General features: G+C 40.7%; 1 protein-coding gene across 2 annotated transcripts in view; it reads right to left on the bottom strand.

The window, feature by feature from the left end:
- The window catches only part of ARSB (arylsulfatase B), a 176,465-nt gene extending 162,711 nt beyond the window's left edge, over positions 1 to 13,754 (bottom strand). For both annotated transcript variants that reach the window (XM_082836366.1, XM_082836367.1), the window contains exon 1: positions 13,305 to 13,754. In XM_082836366.1, coding sequence (XP_082692492.1) covers positions 13,305 to 13,616 — 312 coding nt within the window. In that variant the 5' untranslated portion in view covers positions 13,617 to 13,754. The remainder of the gene's footprint in view (positions 1 to 13,304) is intronic.
- Between the last annotated feature and the right edge of the window lie 8,120 nt (positions 13,755 to 21,874).

The following is a 21,874-nucleotide window of genomic DNA, read 5'->3' as shown; positions in this document are numbered from 1 at the left end:
AACCCACGCACCTATGGTCAACTATGACAAAGGAGGCAAGGATATACATTGGAGAAGACAGTCTCTTCAATAAGTGATGCTGGGAAAACTGGACAGCTACATGTAAAAGAATGAAATTAGAACACTCCCTAACACCATATACAAAAATAAACTCAAAGTGGATAAAAGACCTAAATGTAAGACCGGACACTGTAAAACTCTTAGAAGAAAACATAGGAAAAACACTCTTTGACATAAATCACAGTAAGATCTTTTTTGACCCACCTCCTAGAGTAATGGAAATAAAAATAAACAAATGGGACCTAATGAAACTTCAAAGCTTTTGCACAGCAAAGGAAGCTGTAAACAAGACGAAAAGACAGCCCTCAAAATGGGAGAAAATATTTGCAAACAAATCAACGGACAAAGGATTCATCTCCAAAATATATAAACAGCTCATGCAGCTCAATTAAAAAAACAAACAACCCAATCAAAAAATGGGCAGAAGACCTAAATAGACATTTCTCCAAAGAAGACATACAGATGGCCAAGAGGCACATGAAAAGCTGCTCAACATCACTAATTATTAGTGAAATGCACATCAAAACTACAATGAGGTATCACCTCATACTGGTTAGAATGGGCATCAGCAGAAAATCCACAAACAACAAATGCTGGGGATGGTGTAGAGAAAAGGGAACCCTCTTGCACTGTTGCTGGGAATGTAAATTGATACAGCCACTATGGAGAACAGTATGGAGGGTCCTTAAAAAACTAAAAATAGGGCTTCCCTGGTGGCGCAGTGGTTGAGAGTCTGCCTGCTGATGCAGGGGACACGGGTTCGTGCCCCGGTCCGGGAGGATCTCACATGCCATGGAGCGACTGGGCCTGTGAGCCATGGCCGCTGACCCTGTGCATCCGGAGCCTGTGCTCCACAACGGGAGAGGCCACAACAGTGAGAGGCCTGCATATGGCAAACAAACAAACAAACAAACAAAAAAGTAAAAATAGAATTACCATATAACCTAGCAATCCCACTACTGGACATATACCCAGAGAAAACCATAATTCAAAAAGACACATGTACCGCAATGTTCACTGCAGCACTATTTACAATAGCCAGGACATGGAAGCAACCTAAATGCCCATTGACAGATGAATGGATAAAGAAGATGTGGTACATATATACAATGGAATATTACTCAGCCATAAAAAGGAATGAAATTGGGTCATTTATAGAGACATGGATGGACCTAGAGACTGTGAAGTAAGAATGAAGTAAGTCAGAAAGAGAAAAACAAATATTGTATATGTGGAACCTAGGAAAATGGTACAGATGAACCAGTTTGCAAGGCAGAAACAGAGACACATATGTAGAGAACAAACATATGGACACCAAGGGGGGAAAGCAAGGTGTGGCAGGTGTGATGAATTGGGAGATTGGGATTGACATGTATACACTGATGTGTATAAAATAGATAACTAATAAGAACCTGCTGTATAAAAAAAATTAAAGTAAAAAAATATAAAACAACGTCATTCTTCTTGTGTAATTCTCTTGTTTTGAAAAATACAGTTATTTTCCCCAAGTTATTTACATTAATATGTAATGGAATTATTATTGCTGTTTTTCAATGAATAAAAATATTTTAAAATTTCTATTTTAATTTCTGACATAGTAAATTTTGAAAGGTATAACCACACAAACGTAAGCTCTATGGGGTCTTCAATTTTTAAGCATGTACAGAGGTCCTAAAACCAAAAAGTTAGAGAAGGACGTTAGTCTGACAGTGATCATTGTTATGAGGAAAATAGAGAGGGAGATAGTGACAGGTGACTCTTTAGAGAGGATGGCAAAAGGAAGCTTCTTTGAGGAGGAGATACTTGAGCAGAAATCTGAATGAAATAAGAGAGTAAGAGAGAGCCTTGCAAAAATTTGGGGCAGAGCAATCTAAGCATAAGGAATAAGAATGCAAAGGCCCTGAACTTGCTAGGTAAGTTCGAAGGCCACATGGAAACCGGTGTGGCCCTTGTCACAGCTCCTGTGCTGAGGGATGATACTGCACCCACTGCTGGTGCACAAGGGGGGTCCTTGGTGGCTTCCCTCATTGCCTACCCAGACCCTCCCTTCCCTACAATGTTACCCCTCTCCCCCCCACCAATCCCTTGTCCTTGCTTAGCCAGGGAGGTGCTCTTCTCTGTAGGAAGCGGGGTGGAGTCTCACATTTAATTCTTCACCGACACTAGCTTTCCCTAGCACTCACTGGGCACTCCTGATTTCCCTAGAATAAATGGGGCTCTGGGGACACCAAAGGTTGACCGTGCCAGTTCTCAACCCAGCCATGACTCTCTGGAGCCTCCATCAGCTGTCAGGTGGGTAGCAAGCAATTATTAATAAATGGTAAAAACAAAATGTGTTTGTAAATGATTTACTTGCTTTTATAATTTAAAGCATAAGAGCCTGAAGCTCAGAGAATTAAATTGCATCCCAGCTCTTTCACTAACCGTACACTAAACACTCAGCAACTGTCATGGTAATACTGTAAGCATTGTCATCAATAACACATCATGCCCTCTCACCTACATTTCAATACACTTTCTTGAGGAGATGGGGTGGCATTATACAGAACATGCCCCTAAGCCTGGGCCTGCCCCCTGGAGTGGGATGTGGTACATATTAACATCAAATGACATGCATGCTGGTTCTAATCTATAGTTCTGCTGGTGCTATTAAATCCTGATTTATCACTGATTTTTTCAGATTCAAATATTGACTACTCAGACCAGACAGATTTTTGCCTCGTTTTGTTTTAAATTCATGGCAATAAACAGATACAAAGTAAACACAAAAACAAAACAAAAACCCTTCAAACTCACCATCTTTTCTTTTTAATTTATTATAAGCTACTTACTATTAAATAGTTTTCTCATAAGCTTTGACATTGTCCTGAATTTCATTTTTTTGTGTGTCTGTCCAGAGCCAATACCTTTGGAATTGTCCCTGCTGTTGCTTGATTTCACGATACCTTTCCATGCCCTCCTAAAAGAACCATGTGGAATATCTTAAATGTTAAATTAAAGTGGATTTATTTTGAAGGTGATAATATGTTCGCTATCTTGATTATGTGGTAACGGCTTCACAGGCATATATATATCAAAACTTACCAATTGTATATTTGAAATACGTGTAGTTTATTGCATGTCAATTATACCTCAATAAAGCTGTTTAAAAATAAAAGTGAGTTTAAGTTTTCTATTTAGATTTTTATACTTTGCCTAGAAATAACTGGACACCTTCATTGGGATATATGCCAGATGCCCTTCATTTGACCTCCAAATCCCCAATCTGCCTTCTGTCCTGTCTCCAGCCTGGGAAGTTGACCTACTGGGGCCAAATCAAAGGGCTCCTGCACCTTCTGGTTCTGACTGGGTTCAGCCAATGGGGAGCCCAGACTGGGATTGGAAGAAGGGAAGAGGTGAGTGGCCCTGAGCTGTCAGGCTGTCCGTATCCTGCAGGCCATCCCAAAGGTGGCCTTCTTTACAGGACTCTGTTTCTAGGTTCCGGTCACTCCTCTTTCCTTTCTTCCCCCTGGTCTAGGGGTAGTAACAGCTCCAGTGGGTTATACACTATGTCTTGTGTTTCCCCCACACATTCATACCTTTTCAAATAGACCCTTTGCAAATAAACCCTCCCTAAATTATGCTAATTTGAATGTGCCATCTTTTCCCAGCTGGGATCCTGAATAATAAGGATGTTACAAAACCCAAGCTGGGAAAGGGAAACATTGCTCTCTAAACATACACACGCACACACACACACATCCCTCACATAACAGAAGGATTCTGTCCACGGTTAACGCTAGAAGTTTACTCAATAGAAAATTAATCCCGGGTTCAAAAAACTTCATAATATATACTAATTGGCAACAGCAGAGGATAAAGAAGGATAATATTTTATGGAGTTCAAAAGACCCAGTGGAAATAAATGTTATGCGCAAATTTCTTTAAATGGAAAGGTCATCCATCACATGCAGAGAATGACCTCCGATCACTCTAAAGCCCTGCCAAGGGATGCTGTGCGATTCACTTTTCCGAGGCCACATGGGCACCACACCAGGAGGTCAGCTGAAGCCTGCCTCTATTACCTGCAATCGCACAGGGTAGGGAACATTCTTTTCAGTTCCTGAGAATTTATTCGACAGGACATTTTCATGGCGTTACTGGGGGAGGGGAAGCCAAAGTCTGGATGATGGCCAAAAACATGTTTTGGGTCTGTTCAAACACTGTTTGAAGCAAGGAAACTGTAGTGTGTAGAGAAGCAGTAAACAGGCGAATGAATGCAGAGCTGGTTGCAACCCAGCACTTGAGTTTAGCACAGAACTGGAGAGCCACACCATGCTTCATGGGAAAGGATGGCAAGGCACCAAGGAGAATCAAAAGAAAAAATAAGCGTTGCTTTGGCAACCCAACAGCATTTACAACAATTTCATTCTAACACCCATCTTCAGTGTTTGGAGAGTAGGTGTTGAATGGAGAGGTTCTATAGATAATATATGAAAGTCCAAAGGGGCTACTCTCTTTCTTCCACACGTAGCTATCTCTTCTCCACTAAACCAAATCTTTGAAAAACAGCTTCTCCTAAGATTTTACTTGACTGTCAAGGATTCCCTCCACAAAGGCAAAGGGTCTACAAATTCAGTAAAGGACCTGGCTTGTCTCTGAGTTCTTTCTATGAGATAACTGATAAGAAATCCTTGTTTACATGGTTTGTTGCATGTAAAAATTTATTTGATCCTGTAAGTTATTCTGTCCCCTGTAGAATATACTATCAGAGTGGTCTCATGAGCATAAAAGAAAAAAACCACTCTCCTGAAGGGGGGAGGAGGAAGATGGTTCCCACATCAGAACCTCTTTATTTCAGCTACACTTACAATAAACTCTCCCAGGGGCCAGGTGACCCACTGCTACCTACGTGGCAATGGATGCTATTTCTCTCCAAACCTCAATAGCGTTGAGATAACTTCCAGATGAACAGAGGAAGATTCTATCCTGTCAGTCTGACCTGTGCAAGATGAACTCATTGCAACCATGTATTTGTGCAATACCTCCTCCTGCAATACTTGAAAAACCAGAAAAACAGGCAGCTCTACTATTCCACTTTATACACCAGAGAGCCTAGAGGGAAGCTTCATGACCAGAACACAATCACAGAACAGGCTGGTGGCTGGCCAGGAGTTCGGAACTGCCAGCCTGGGTCTGGGCTGGAACACTACAGGTTTTAACCGTGGTCAAGTACCACTCAGGCCACCTTAGGGTTTATCCCTAGAGATGCCCCACAGAACAAATGGATAGTGGAGAATATGCTCACTTCCCCCTAAGCCTTCTAAAACGCCATCAGCTGCCCATGCTGCTGAAGCCAAGAGCTACAGAACACACATTATGTGTGTTAGGGGCCTGGCTCTGCCATCCGGCCTGGTCCTTCAGAACTCAGGCTGCAGAGCTGGCTGGTATCACTAGCAGTTTTAAAGGTCTATTTATTTTGGTGTTGATTAGCAAAGAGTGTAAATCTGACTAAACCACAAAGGGATGTTGTTTGTAAAAGGAATAAACAAGGCAAAAACTGTTTTACTGCCTTTCTCTGTTTAAATTATAAATCCAACCAAAAGCCCAAAATGAGAAGGAAGGAAAATATGGAGGAAAAAGACTTTTTAGAAAAGTGATATGCTTAAGGGAACAAAAGCAGAGTCACCAGACAGTAACAGCTTATGCTCAAAGTGATTCTTGGAATAATAAACCTCAGATGTCAATCAACCAAAAATTCCCATAAGTCAATAGGTCATATTCCACTCAACCCCAAACTTATTTCCTTATTTCCTCTTTTCCAGTTACTTGGGAAGTAAAAAGGTAAAGATCAGATTTTTTTTTTTTCAGTATCTTCAACACTTGCAGACTAAGGCCTCCAGCTGCCCCTTTCGTTTTGGGAAAATGCTCCTGGGCTCTGGCTAGGCTTAGGAAGGACACTTGGCTTCAGCAAAACAGAAGACCCATCACAGCGAGTCATCCCCAGGGCTCTCTGCGTTAAAACCCTGATGTGTTTTAGCAGGTGGCCATCTTGCTTATCAGTATGGAGCTGATGCATCCTTTACTTCTCCTCTTAAATGAGCACAGGGATAAAGACTAGCAAGTTCTTTATCTTTGGAGGCACCTATGGCCTCTGGACTACATGCTCCTCTTATCACTCACGCCTTGGATGCCTTTGCCAGGAAGTCGTATGAACACTCCTAATGACTACATCTTTCCCCAAGACTCGCCCCTTTCTTCCAACTCTTGACTCCTCTTTGCCCCACTTCTAATCTTAGAGTCCAGGGAAAGGTAACCAGGGACAAGAGACACTGAGAGGCAAGCACTTGGAGGGCAGGCAGGATACTTAAGACAATGAGAAAAAGCAGCAGGGAGGTGAGGGCAACCCCAGGCAGAACGGCTTCCTCTTTCACGCCACAGTATGCAATGCCCTATTCTCCCTGCAGCCGTGGGTTTTCCCTGCTCACATTCTTCAAGCAAACTTGAAGCAAAAGTCAAAAATTACCCACAATGCTCCCGCACAGCCTCCTTCCTAGATTTCCTGTTCAAGGTTCTGCTTCAGGTGTGAGTGAAAAGGCGTGAAAGTGTCTTGTCCGTTTGTCAATGTGATTAAGAGAAATGTGGCGTGGGTCCCTTAAGAATGAAAGCTTGGCGTCATCTTTCATTGCTTCTATCCTCTGCCAAGGTTTCAGAGTTCTGGTGGAGTGGCCCCCTCAGGTCCCAAGGTAAGAATGTTCCCAGGTGAGGACCAAAGTTACTTTACTCTTTTTTTTTCCCAGAAGGAAGTGGTTCTACTAAGGCCTACCAGTTTTGTTACCCTTTCACCTTTTTAATTTCTTAAAAAGGAAGCCAGGGCGCTAGAAATGACCTGTCAACCCTAAGCAGTTAAGACAGTGAGCTCTCTCAGGAAACGCACAGGTGTTAAAACACTTAGCATTCATTCATTTACTTGCTCAACACCAGGTGCTTCTCCAGGTCAGAGACAAGTGAGGCAATGTCATGGAGAAGCCGGACCTGAGAACAGACAACCACGCTTAAAATGTGAACTAGGAGTGCAGAGGTGTAATGAACATTTTGTGCTGAATAAAGTCAATTTGTAAGAATAAGGAAATACAGTATTTTCAAGTCTTTTGTTTGAACTAAAAGGGGTATAAAAATTCTATTAGAAAAGCTGAAGTATTTTTATTATTCTCCCACTCTTATAAACATCTTTATTATATGTGTTTTTTAGTTCTTATTTTTTTGGTACCCCAGGTGGGACACGAACTCACAATCCCTGGCTTAGGATGTGGGTGTTTTTTATTGAAATATATTTGATGTACAACATTGTATAAATTTAAGGTGTAACACATGTTAATTTGATACATTTATACATTATGATAGGATTGCCATTGTAGTGATAATTAGCACTTCTATCATATTTTATAATTATCCTTTCTTTTACAGGTTGGAATCATTAAGTTCCAGTTTCCTAGCAAGTTCAATGGTTATGATACAATATTATTGTCTGTATTCACTATGCTGTGCATTAGATCTCTAAGTCTTATTTGCTATGTGTTGCAAGTTGGTACACTTACACAACTGTCCTAACTCTGTCCTAACAAAGACAATGTAGTACTGGCATAGGATAAACATAAGGATACAAATACAAATCATATATCTGAAAAGGGTTTAGTATCCAGAATATATAAAGTGTTGGCAAGGAGGTGAGGAAATTAGAACCCACATACATTGTTGATGGGAATGTAAAATGGTACAGCTGCTATGGAAACAGTTTGGCAGTCCCTCAAAAAGTTAAACATAGAGTTGCCATATGATCTAGCATTCTCCTCCTAAGTCTATACCCTAGAAAACAGAAAAAAATATATATGTTCATACAAAACTTCTACATGGATGTTCACAGTGGCATTATTCATAATAGACAAAAAGTGGAACAATCCAATGTCCATCAACTGATGAATGGATAAATAAAATGTTGGTGTATTCACACAATGGGATATTATGCAGCCATGAAAAGGAATAATACATATTACAACATGGATGAAAGGACATCTATTGTATGAGTCCATTTTATATGAAATGTCCAAAATAGGCAAATCCACAGAGATAGAAAGTAGATCAGTGGCTGCCAGGAACTAAGGCAAGAGGAGAATGGGGAGGAATTGTTAATGGGTTTCATCTGGGGTGATGGAAATGTTCTGAAACTAGACAGTGGTGATGGTTGCACCACCTTGTGGATATATGAAAAACCAATGACTTATATATTTAAAATGATTAATCTTATGGCATGTGAACTATAACTTAAAAATACATATATAGGGAAATAAGCATATCATATATTGCTGGTAAGAATGTAGATTGATACAACCTACTGAAGTATAATTTTGCAATATTTATCCAAATTACAAATGCCTCTACACTTAAACCCAGAAAATTCCTCTTCTAAGAATTTACCCTACATATATATATTCAAACATGTGCAAAATGACATAGGTACAAGGTATTGACTTCAGCATTCTCTGATATATCAAAAGGCTGGAAACAACCTGCATGTCCATCATTATGTGACTAGTTAAATAAATTATGATATATCCATCTACCAAAATATTATACAGCCATAAAAACTAATGAGGATGCTCTTTATATAACAATATGAAATTATTTCAAATGTTAAGTTAAAAAAAATGAGGTACAAAACATTGTGAAGAGTATGTTATCATTCTGATCACTTTGGAATTTGTAGAAATAGGGAATCACTATGCTGTATACTACGAACTAACATAGTGTTATAGGTCAGTTATACTCCAACAAACAAACATACACAGAAATAGAGATCAGACTTGTGGTTAGCAGAGGCGGGGGGGAGGAGAGATTGGATGAAGGTAGTCAAAAGGTACAAACTTCCAGTTATAAGATAAATAAATACTAAGGAAGTAATGTACAACATGATAAATACAATTAACACAGCTGCATGTTATATATGAGAGTTGTTAAAAGAGTGAACCCTAAGTGTTCTCATCACAGGAAAAATTTTTTTCTTTTCTTTTTTATGAGATGATGGATGTTCACTAAACTTACCGTGGTAATCGTTTCATGGTGCATGTTCATCAAGTCATTATGCTGTACACCTTAAACTTACACAGAGCTGTATGTCAATTACATTTCATTGAAATTGAAAAAAAGAACCCCCCCAAAAAAGAATATGCTACCATTCAAATCAAAGGAGAGGGAGGAATATCTACATATATATTTGCTTGTATATGCATAAAATACTTTTGGAAGGATATATACAATTTACATAGTGTTGTTTGCCTCCAAAGATAGGTAACTGTATGTCTAAGGAACAGAATGTGTGTGTGTGTGTGTGTGTGTGTGTGTGTGTGTGTGTGTGCGCGCGCGTACACCTGTGTATAGGGAGAGATTTTGAAACTTTTGAGTTTTTAAACCATGTGAATGGATTTCCTATTCAAAATGTAAATAAAATATAGATTTTATAAAATATTTTTAAAATAATGAATGAATGAGTCATAATGCTGCGGGAAGAAAACTAACAAGTATATTGAGACCTGAATTTTAGTTCCTGGATTACCAGTAACTACTTAGTTCATCTGCTGATCAATCTCCCTCTCCCCTCCATGTAAACTCTATGAATTTTTCACCAAAGTATGCAAGTTTTAAAAGGTTCAAATGTGAGGATTCGGAACAATTAAATGTCTCAATATAAAAGGTTGAATTCACGTTCCTTTTTTTTTTTTTTTTTTTTTTTTTTTTTTTAACATCTTTATTGGGGTATAATTGCTTTACAATGGTGTGTTAGTTTCTGCTTTATAACAAAGTGAATCAGTCATACATAAACATATGTTCCCATATGTCTTCCCTGTTGCGTCTCCGTTCCGTCACGTTCCTTTTTAAACAGTTAGTGCCTAGCCGCGCAGCAAGCAGCTCGTGCAACTTGTAAGGCAGTGTTGGGCAAGATTAATCTCTCTTTCTACCAGTAGATGGAGACAGTGGGTAGATAATGTGCTTTTGCCAAGTTAGAAACTTGCTCTAGTGGACACAGGAGCCATAGAGTCAAAAAAATTTACAGCTAGAAAGAGCCTTAGAGTTCAGCCCAACTCCCGTATTTTACAGACATGGAAAATGAGGTCCTTCGAGGTCAGAGTCTGAAGGCTGACATGGCAAAGACTGAAATCCACATCTCACAACTCTTAACTGGTCCTCTTCACTAAATACTCTTATAAGCTAAAAACCTAAAATTCAGCATTTATTGGGAATACAAAATTCAATCAGTCAAAACTTGTTTATCACTTTGCACTTTTCTAATCTAAAGTTAGATGATTAAGGAAGGTGACACCCTATTAAAGCATGATTGTTAGGTTCACAGATATGACTATTAAGCAGTTCTTTCAAGTACCTAATTTTGAAATAGTCAACAAATTTCCTCATTTTATTGTCTAAAATTATGCACAACACATGACTCATTTTGAAATGAAACCTCTCTCCCCATTTTCACTTTACATTTAATATAAGGAATTCCTAACTTGAAATCTAATGGGTTAATTTTTTTCATCGAGATGTTTAGGAATGACCTATATGTCAAAAAATAAGAGAGATTAGTTAGTAAATCTGAAGCAGCTCTTGCGATGATGTTTTTAATAATTCTGAGTAGGCGATGTAGTGTAGTGGTTATAGAGCTACTGCCTGGTTCAAATCCTGATTCACAACTTATCAGCCCTGTGACCCTGGGCAACTTTCTTAACGCCTTCCTCAGTTTCTTTGTTATCAGATAGGGATGATAATAGTAGTACCTACTTCATCGGGGTGCTGTAAGAGTTAAATTAACTAATACATGTAACATGCTTAGAATGGTACCAGAATATAGTATCTGAGGCCAGTGAGGCTCCTTCGCTCTCCCAGAAATACTGACTCTTTTAAAAGAGGATGGTTGCTAACCAAAGGTAATTTCTAATTGAGTCTCTTGAACTCAAACAGAACAGGGGAGAAAAGCCAAGCAAAATGTTTGGGGAGGCTAGCTTGCTACACTGATTGGCCTCTAAACACTTTCGGATAAGCAGCCTCTACCTTCACTTCTTAACCTCAGGGTACTCTAAATACTCATTTTTTTGTTTTGTTTTGTTTCTTCCCAGGATGGAATGTTGGTGACTGATCAGGGAGGATGTTCAGAGGCAAAAGCAGTCTGAACAAGTTTTTTAAGTGTGGTATTTGTTTTCCTGTTCAAGACTGTTGGAAGGGAGGAAGTTGGAGAAATGAATGGCCCTCCCATTCTTCTGCAATTTGAGTTCAGTTCTCTTACTTCAGATCAAATGCAGAACCATTTGGGCAGACCCTGTCTTCCCTCCTTTCCCTTCTTTATTCAGACGCTCTTGTACTCCTACAAAGTGTCCAGTGTGACATTTGCATCAGAGCAGAGATTCCTGATTCCACGTAGCAGCCAGTTAGAATTGCGGAAAGTACTTAGGGCTGATGGTGAAGGGAACCATCCTTTACCTCCACTGCAAACCTTGACTTACTTTTCACTCCGTAGTAAAACTCTATCATTTCTGTTTCTAAAAGTCTTCAGACCACTGTGCTAATCTTTATTGCAAGTGAACCCTCCCTTCCCTTGATCTCAGGACAACATGAGGCTAGGGTTGATCTGAAAGGCTACATGAACACAGATTTGGGAGGGCAAGGTTCAGGCACATCCCTGTGACTTTCACAGTAAGGGCCCAAAGTATGGCTGTTGAACAGTGCATACAAACTACCTGTTTATTGTATATTTAACATGGTCATAATCACAAAATGTCAATCTTATTCAGATTAAGAAAAAAGAAGAGTCCAATTTTAGAGGCCTGAGATGACTAGTGGATGCAGGAAAGGCACAAAACCCAGTTTTACCACTTTCTAGCTGTGTGATACTGCCAACTAAAAACTGGCACTTGTCATCTGACTCTACAAGGACTAAGTCACTGGCCACTACAGCCGCTGACGTTCAACCCCCCTCCGAGAGGAGTTCAGGGTGGAGATCAGGAGCAAGGCGCTCTGTGCTCTAGGAAAAACTGGCAGGACGGGCCTTCAGATAGTTAGATATTTTCAGGAGAAGGTTTTATCAGCCCAATTCTTGCACCTCCTCATATTAGAAAAGCACTAAAATCATTAACAGTGACATCTGCTCCTCGTGACTAGCAGCAGGCCTCCGCGAAAACGTGTACTTGACCGCACGCACCCCCTTCACTAAGGTCATATGTAACACTGACCTTTCCCCCCACCTCTTTGGAGCAGTTTCTCAGAGCTATCTGAAATGCTGTCTCCCAGGCTATAGCCCTCATCTTGCTCCAAATAAAATTTCATTCACAACTCTTAAATTGTGCACTTTTTTCAATTAATAATTCTTAACATGTCATTGAACCTCTACAGGTTTACTGCCTAATGGGTAAAAGGGGATTAAAAATAACAGCTAGCTCACAGGCTGTTTCAAGAATTAACTTTAAAAACAGTAAAGCACTATGCAAATGTTCTTGATATTCTTCGTTATCTAATGTATGCGTGCTCTCTACAAATATACTTTACTCTGTTAACTACAGAGAAGTTTTAAAAGAGATAATGAAGATGCTCAGAGGAGTTCAACACAGGTTACATCTGAAGGGAAAGTCAGCAGCCCAAGAAAAATCAACTTGGTTTTCACTGCAGGGCTGCTGAGAACTTGGAAAAATAAATCTTTGGTCGGGCAGTCCTAACCTATGACCGCTGGGTTTACAGAAACCAAAAGCGCACCCATTGCGAGCTCTCCTTCGTTTTAACGCTCCTCCCCACCCAGCTTTCCTGGCTCCCCATCTCTCTCTGCTTCACTCCTGGGTGCCCCGCCTGCTCGCTCTCCATCCTCCCACTTCAAGACCGCTCGGCAAAGTCCATTCGGACCTTCAGCCTACTGACTCGCAGTGCCCCGCATCTGGCATTGCCCAGAAACCCCTTCACCCCGACCTTTTGAAAACGTAAGACAGAAACACCACCCGGAAAGGTGGGGGCGCCGGGGGAAGAGCGGCGCCCTGGAGTCGGGCATGCGCAGAGGCCGCCGCGGGCTGCGGGCCTGAGCGAAGCAAGTACAGCGCTGCTAGGGCCAGAAGCCGTCTCTTTGGGACCCGGTTCGGGGAACCGATCCCGGCTGGTCGGCACCCGCCCAGGGCTCGGGGCCCATTTCTAAGAGGCTCGCGGGCCGGCCGCGGGTCGCCGGGGGCGCTGCGTACCTGGTAGCGGCCGGTGAGCAGCTGGCTCCGCGACGGCGTGCACAACGGCTGCGTGTAGTAGTTGTCTAGCAGCACCCCGGCGGCCGCCAGCGCGTCCAGGTGCGGTGTGCGGATTTCCGAGCCGTGGAAGCCCACGTCGTTCCAGCCCAGGTCGTCCGCCAGCACGAAGACGAGGTGGGGCGGCCGGCCAGCCCCGGCGCCTGAGCCCGGCGGCGGCGGCAGCAGCAGCAGCAGCAGCGGAAAGACGGCGGGGAGGAGCGGCCTCCGCGGCCCGGGGCCTCGGGGCCGGCTCGCCGCGCTGGGCGGGCCCATCCTGCGCCGCCCGCGGTGCCCGCGCCTGTGGCGCCCCCGGGCCCCGGGTACTGCTTATAGAATCAGGAACTGGGCGGCCGGGGCCTGCTCCGCCCCGGCACGGGATTTCACCCCTAGCAGGCCGCAGGCAGGAGAGGCCCGGCGCCAGAGCCTCCGCCGCCTCTGACCCGGGCCGGGGCCGGTGTGGTGGGGGAGGAGCCAGAGAAGAACTCGGGCAGCCCTTGCTGCCGTGCTCCGTTGATGCTTGATAGGAGCTAAGATCTCTTATCTTTCCACCGAAGAGCTTTGCCTCGTGGCATCGTAAAAGAGGAGCAGATTTGTTCTTTGTACTAACTCTTCACAGCTTACAAAGCATATTTCACAGCCCTCATCTCTTTAAATCTCGGAGCAACCCTGGCAGCTAGGAATCACAATTATTGCCTTTTTTCTTTTTTTTTCCAGAATAAACAAGCTTGTAGTTGGTGGAGCCTAACCCAAACCCAGTTCCTATCCAGATCTTGAGCTACGAGGTTTTAAAGGTCGTGAAAGAATCATTTCTAGCAGAATTATTTCTAGCAAAAGAACCCAGCCTCGTGCAGGTGCGGGGACGATGAAGAGGCAGAGGTCTGGGTGATGTTTCCGATTCATTTAAGAATAGCGTACGGGGCTTCCCTGGTGGCGCAGTGGTTGAGAATCTGCCTACCAATGCAGGGGACACGGGTTCGAGCCCTGGTCTGGGAAGATCCCACATGCCGCGGAGCAACTGGGCCCGTGAGCCACAATTACTGAGCCTGCGCATCTGGAGCCTGTGCTCCGCAACAAGAGAGGCCACAATAGTGAGAGGCCCGCGCACAGCGATGAAGAGTGGCCCCCACTTGCCACAACTAGAGAAAGCCCTCGCACAGAAACGAAGACCCAACACAACCATAAATAAATAAAATTAAAAAAAAAAAAAAAAAAAAGAATAGCGTACGCCTGTGAAGCCATTTCCTCCCCACTAGCAAAAAGGGGTCAAATACACACTCCGACTGCACGGTACCCTTTTGAAGGTGCAGTTTTACTTAGGTTGCCCTGGCTCTTGATTGGCGTGCTGTGTGGCCATTGAGTAGCTTATTAGTTTGTCCGGTTCATGAGCCCTTTAAGAGCTGGCTCCCCCAGAATCAACTAGTGAACCAAAGAAGTATAGTATCTAATTTGCCTGAAATAACCTGTGGATGGAAGGAAAAATTCCCTTAGCCACATGCTCATTGAATTGAAGTTAGCCTTATGACCAGTACATTCCCATTGTCATCAAGACTCTGCCTACTGTGTCTGGAGATACACAATAACTGCTAACAGTAGTAGGGGAAGAAGTTTTGCACAGCATCCTTTCAAGTTATCTGCATCTGATTCCATGGGAATCGTTTTACAACTTTATAGGCTGTAGATAACCGGTAGCGATGGAAACTAATTCTTGTTTATACAAATGCAAATGAATTCTATCCAGTGGAATGGCATCCTCACCACCTCCGGAAAAAAGTTTCGCCTCCACTTACACATTTATTTAATATTTCTGATCTGGTCCTTGGATTGTCCTTTGAACTGGTGTTAACACCTTACCCGTTTTCTCATTAATGTTAAATAAAATCTTTAACATGTATTCATTTTTATATATGTATTAGGGTCACGATTTTATCTTTTTTTGAAAATTATTCTTTAATATGTGGAATGTTTCCCTCTTACATACATAGAATTTTTTTTTTCTTTGTATGAAGTAGATTAGTTTATGTTACATCCACTTTTCACCACTGGTGGAATCAGTGAAATTTAACAGGAAAAAAATTTTTAATTTAGCATTAAAGTAAAAAGAAAAATTTTGAAGCGCTGTTTGACTCTCATTAGGTTAAGCCTTGAAAATTCCATTTAAAGACCCTGTAGGAGATCTTATAGGGCTGAGAATTTTCCACGGTGGCACTTGTACGCCCCTCTCTCCGTAACTGTTCCTCTCTAGGCTTCCTGATAGAAATCAAACTGCCGGAACAATGGCTGCTAATATGCAGGAACAATTCCTCCTTTGACCAACTGCTCCAGAAACTACTAAACTTTCACTGAGCCTTCCCATGTCCTGAATTTTCAAATAAAAGCTTATGCAAATAGTGCTCTGGAAATGTGCACATCAGCTAATTAAAAAGCTAATTAATTCTATTTTTTATCTATGTATTGAACACCCATGATGTGCGTACTGGCTAGTTATTGTAAAATCTCTGAAATGGAGTTAGTCTGTTGTTTCCTTATGGGCTTGAGCAGAAATACTGCAAAAACGATGTTGTCTTCTCAATGCTTCATATTAAGAGGCACATGTTGATTTGCTTTAGTATTTGATAACTTTGTTAAGGCCACCATTTCTCCCTGTAAAGTTACTATTTTCCCCTTGTAATTAATCATTATTTTATGGGGAGATACTCTGAGAATATGTATGTATTCTGTTATTCCTAAAACTTTTGCTTATTGGTTTTAGCACTTGCTAAAACTAATGCTTCTTGCTTCAGTCAATATTAGGATGATTGCCAAATGGTGATTTTCTAATTCTATCATTCTTTCTATAATTTATCAGTTGTCTTTCTACTGTAAGGAAGAACTTTGCATTCTTCCCCATTTGTTTATTTATTTGTATCACTCTGAACTCATAGATTATTATTTTAATCAGTATGCTATAATACTTTATTTCAGTGCTCAACTTTCCTCTGATTTGGCAAGTGGGAGCCCCTTCAGTGTGGCTCTTGTATCCTTTTGGCATGTCCTCTTTAATCTTTGAGTACTCCCTCACTTTTTTTTTTTTTTTTTTTTTTTTGCGGTACGCGGGCCTCTCACTGTTGTGGCCTCTCCCGTCGCGGAGCACAGGCTCCGGATGCGCAGGCTCAGCGGCCATGGCTCACGGGCCCAGCCGCTCCGCGGCATGTGGGATCTTCCCGGACCGCGGCACGAACCCGTGTCCCCTGCATCGGCAGGCGGACTCTCAACCACTGCACCACCAGGGAAGCCCATCCCTCACTTTTTGATACAACAAGATATTCTAGATTCATCTTGTACTTTTCCTTCCCTAACCCTGGAATCAGCCATTTCTCCAAGGAACCCCGATTCCTTTTAGTGGAGGATGGCTTCTAGAAACCAAGATCTGTGCTATAGGTGTACTATAGGTGTACAGTACTATTGTTACTGGGCTGTCACTGCTTGTAGGACCTCCCACTAAAGATGGAAACTAGGACTTCCCTGGTGGCTCAGTGGTTAAGAATCTGCCTGCCAATGCAAGGGACATGGGTTCAGGCCCTGGTCTGGGATGATCCCACATGCCGCGGAGCAACTAAGCCCGTGCACCACAACTACTGAGTCTGCGTGCCACAACTACTGAAGCCCGCACACCCAGAGCCCATGCTCCGCAACAAGAGAAGCCACTGCAATGAGAAGCCCACGCACCGCAACAAAGAGTAGCCCCCGCTCACCGCAACTAGAGAAAGCTCACACGCAGCAATGAAGACCCAACACAGCCAAAGATAAATAAATAAATATATATATATTAGAAAAAAGATGGAAACTAGATATATGTGTACACATATACATTATATATATATATATACACACACATATTATATACATATGTATAGATATAAAACCATGAGTTCATAGTGAACACCTCCAATTCTATTTTCCCCCTTCCATATATGTATGGGTTGTATCAATTTTCACTATCACCAGCCATTAAAAAATACTATGCTTTTTAATTTTTGCCAATCTGATAAGAGAAATGGTATTTCAGTATAGTTTTTGTTTTTCTTTTTGTATTTCTCTTATTATAAGTAAGGTTAAACATCTTTTCATATGTTGAAGGGACATTTTTACATCATTTTTCTGAATTGTCCATGTCATTCTCAATTGGGTTTTTGGTCATTTTCCCCTCAGTTTTAAGAGTTCTTTCTATATTCGATATATCACCTCTTTGTGATTTATATCACAAATATTTTCTCCCAGTTTGTCAATTGTCAAATATTTTGTTATAGTGTTTGTTGACATGCCAAAGGGTTTTTTTGTTTGTTTTTTTTGCGGTACGCGGGCCTGTCACTGTTGTGGCCTCTCCCGTTGCGGAGCACAGGCTCCGGACGCGCAGGCTCAGCGGCCATGACTAACGAGCCTAGCCGCTCCGTGGCATGTGGGGATCTTCCCGGACCGGGGCATGAACCCGTGTCTCCTGCATCGGCAGGCAGACTCTCAACCACTGCGCCACTAGGGAAGCCCCAAAGTTATTTTTTATGTAGGCAAGTTTATCAACATTTTCTTGTTGTACTGCATATGGATTTGAGTTAGACTTTCCTTACACTAATGTTTAAGTCAAATTCACCCATATTTTTCTTTCTAGTACTTGTATGGTTTCAGTTTTTACATTTAAATCCCTGATCTATTGGCATTTATTTTTGTGTATGATGTGAGATAGGGATTTAATTTTATCTTTTTCCAAACGGTTACTCAGTTATCCCACCTCCACTCATAAAGAAGTCCATCATTGCCCCAGTGATATGAGATGCCACCTTTATCATATGCTTAATTTCCATATATACTTGGGTCTATTTCTGGGCTCTTTATTCTATTCTATTGCACTGGCCTACCTGTTGACTCATGGACTCAGTACCACACCATTTCAGTTACAGAGGCTTTACAGTGTTTTAATGAGTGATAGGGACAGTGACTCCTCAGAGCTTTTAATTTTTAATATTTTCCTAACTATTCCTGCATGTTTTAATATAAACTTTAATATAAACATGTCCAGTTCCACAAAAATGTTTATTGGTATTTTTATTGGAATTGCATTAAATTTGTAAACTTTATTTGCATTAAATTTATTTATTTATTAAATTTATAAACTTTAATTGCATTAAATTTATAAACATTAAATTTATAAGGGACAACTGAAATCTTTATGATATGAAGTTCCATATCTAAAATGAAAGGGTATCTTTCATTTATTAAGGTCTACTTTTGTGTTTTTTAGAAGTGTTTTAAATTTTTCCTCATATCAGTTTTATACTTTTTTAAAAAAAATATCTTTATTGGAGTATAATTGCTTTACAATGGTGTATTAGTTTCTGCTTTATAACAAAGTGAACCAGCTACACATATATATATATCCCCATATCTCCTCCCTCTTGCGTCTCCCTCCCACCCTCCCTATCCCACTACTCTAGGTGGACACAAAGCAACAAGCTGATCTCCCTGTCCTATGCGGCTTCCTAGTAGCTATCTATTTTACATTTGGTAGTTTATATATGTCCATGCCACTCTCTCACTTTGTCCCAGCTTACACTTCCCCCTTCCCGTGTCCTCAAGTCCATTCTCTACGTCTGCGTGTTTATTCCTGTCCTGCCCCTAGGTTCTTCAGAACCATTTTTTTAAAATTCCATATATATATGTTAGCATACGGTATTTATTTTTCTCTTTCTGTCTTACTTCACTCTGTATGACAGTCTCTAGGTCCATCCACTTCACTACAAATAACTCAATTTTGTTCCTTTTTATGGCTGAGTAATGTTCCATTGTATATATATATATCACATCTTCTTTATCCATTCATCTGTCGATGGACACTTAGGTTGCTACCATGTCCTGGCTATTGTAAATAGAGCTGCAATGAACAAAGTGGTACATGACTTTTTTTGAATTATGGTTTTCTTAGGGTATATGTCCAGTAGTGGGATTTCTGGGTCATATGGTAGTTCTATTTTTAGTTTTTTAAGGAACTTCCATACTGTTCTCCATAGTGGCTGTATCAATTTACATTCCCACCAACAGTGCAAGAGGGTTCCCTTTTCTCCACACCCTCTCCAGCATTTATTGTTTATTTTTTTAAAGTACAGAGTTTTCTTTTTAATTATTAGAACTTTTAAAACCCACAATCATAATTATCTTGTGTCTTTGGAGAAGAGGAAAAAAACGGCAGATTATTTTTTCTTGAATTTTTGAATTTTATTTATTTATTTTTACAGCAGGTTCTTATTAGTCATCAATTTTATACACATCAGTGTATACATGTCAATCCTAATCGCCCAATTCATCACACCACCACCACCACCCCCTTCGGCTTTCCCCCCTTGGTGTCCATATGTTTGTTCTCTACACCTGTGTCTCAATTGCTGCCCTGCAAACCAGTTCATCTGTACCATTTTTCTAGGTTCCACATATATGCGTTAATATACAATATTTGTTTTTCTCTTTCTGAATTACATCACTCTGTATGACAGTCTGTAGATCCATCCACGTCTCAACAAATGACCCAATTTCGTTCCTTTTTATGGCTGACTAATATTCCATTGTGTATATGTACCACATCTTCTTTATCCATTCGTCTATCGATGGGCATTTAGGTTGCTTCCATGACCTGGCTATTGTAAATAGTGCTGCAATGAACATTGGGGTGCATGTGTCTGTTTGAATTGTGGTTTTCTCTGGGTATATGCCCAGTAGCGCGATTGCTGGATCATATGGTAATTCTATTTTTAGTTTTTTAAGGAACCTCCATACTGTTCTCCATAATGGCTGTATCAATTTACATTCCCACAAAGAGTGCAAGAGGGTTCCCTTTTCTCCACACCCTCTCTAGCATTTGTTGTTTATAGATTTCCTAATGATGCCCATCTAACTGGTGTTAGGTGGTACCTCATTGTAGTTTTGATTTGCATTTCTCTAATAATGAGTGATGTCGAGCAGCTTTTCATGTGCCTTTGGCCATCTGTGTGTCTTCTTTAGAGAAATGTCTATTTAGGTCTTCTGCCCATTTTTGGATTTGGTTGTTTGTTTTTTTCATATTGAGCTGCATGAGCTGTTTGTATATTTTGTAGATTAATCCTTTGTCCATTGATTCATTTGCAAATATTTTCTCCCATTCTGAGGGTTGTCTTTTCGTCTTGTTTATGGTTTCCTTTGCTGTGCAAAAGCTTTGAAGTTTCATTAGGTCCCATTTGTTTGTTTTTATTTCCATTACTCTAGGAGGTGGATCAAAAAACATCTTGTGGTGATTTATGTCAAAGAGTGTTCTTCCTATATTTTCCTCTAAGAATTTTATAGTGTCTGGTCTTACATTTAGGTCTCTAATCCATTTTGAGTTTATTTTTGTGTATGGTATTAGGGAGTGTTCTAATTTCATTCTTTTACATGTAGCTTTCCAGTTTTCCCAGCACCACTTACTGAAGAGACTATCTTTTCTCCATTGTATATCCTTACCTCCTTTGTCATAGATTAGTTGACCATAGGTGTGTGGGTTTATATCTGGGCTTTCTATCTTGTTCCATTGATCTCTGTTTCTGTTTTTGTGCCAGTACCATATTGTCTTGATTAGTGTAGATTTATATTATACTCTGAAGTCAGGGAGTCTGATTCCTCCAGCTCTGTTTTTTTCCCTCAAGACTGCTTTGGCTATTCGGGGTCTTTTGTGTCTCCATACAAATTTTAAGATTTTTTGTTCTAGTTCTGTAAAAAAGACCATTGGTAATTTGACAGGGATTGCATTGAATCTGTAGATTGCTCTGGGTAGTATAGTCATTTTCACAATATTGATTCTTCCACTCCAAGAACATGGTGTATCCATCTGTTGGTATCATCTTTAATTTCTTTCATCAGTGTCTTATAGTTTTCTGCATACAGGTGTTTTGTCTCCCTAGGTAGGTTTATTCCTAGGTATTTTATTCTTTTTGTTGCAATGGTAAATGGGAGTGTTTCCTTAATTTCTCTTTCAGATTTTTCATCATTAGTGTATAGGAATGCAAGAGATTTCTGTGCATTAATTTTGCATCCGGCAACTTTACCAAATTCATTGATTAGCTCTAGTAGTTTTCTGGTGGCATCTTTAGGATTCTCTATGTACAGTATCATGTCATCTGCAAACAGTGACAGTTTTACTTCTTCTTTTCCAATTTGTATTCCTTTTATTTCTTTTTCTTCTCTGATTGCTGTGGCTAGGACTTCCGAAACTATGTTGAATAATAGTGGGCAGAGTGGACAACCTTGCCCTGTTCCTGATCTTAGCGGAAATGGTTTCAGTTTTTCACCATTGAGAATGATGTTGGCTGTGGGTTTGTCATATATGGCCTTCATTATGTTGAGGTAAGTTCCCTCTATGCCTACTTTCTGGAGAGTTTTTATCATAAATGGGTGTTGAATTTTTTTGAAAGCTTTTTCTGCATCTATTGAGCTGATCATACGGTTTTTCTCCTTCAATTTGTTAATATGGTTTATCACATTGATTGATTTGCATATAT

This window comes from Leucopleurus acutus, assembly GCF_964270905.1.
Source record: "Leucopleurus acutus genome assembly, chromosome: 3".
NCBI lineage: Eukaryota > Metazoa > Chordata > Mammalia > Artiodactyla > Delphinidae > Leucopleurus > Leucopleurus acutus.
This window is presented reverse-complemented; position numbering and strand designations above follow the sequence as displayed.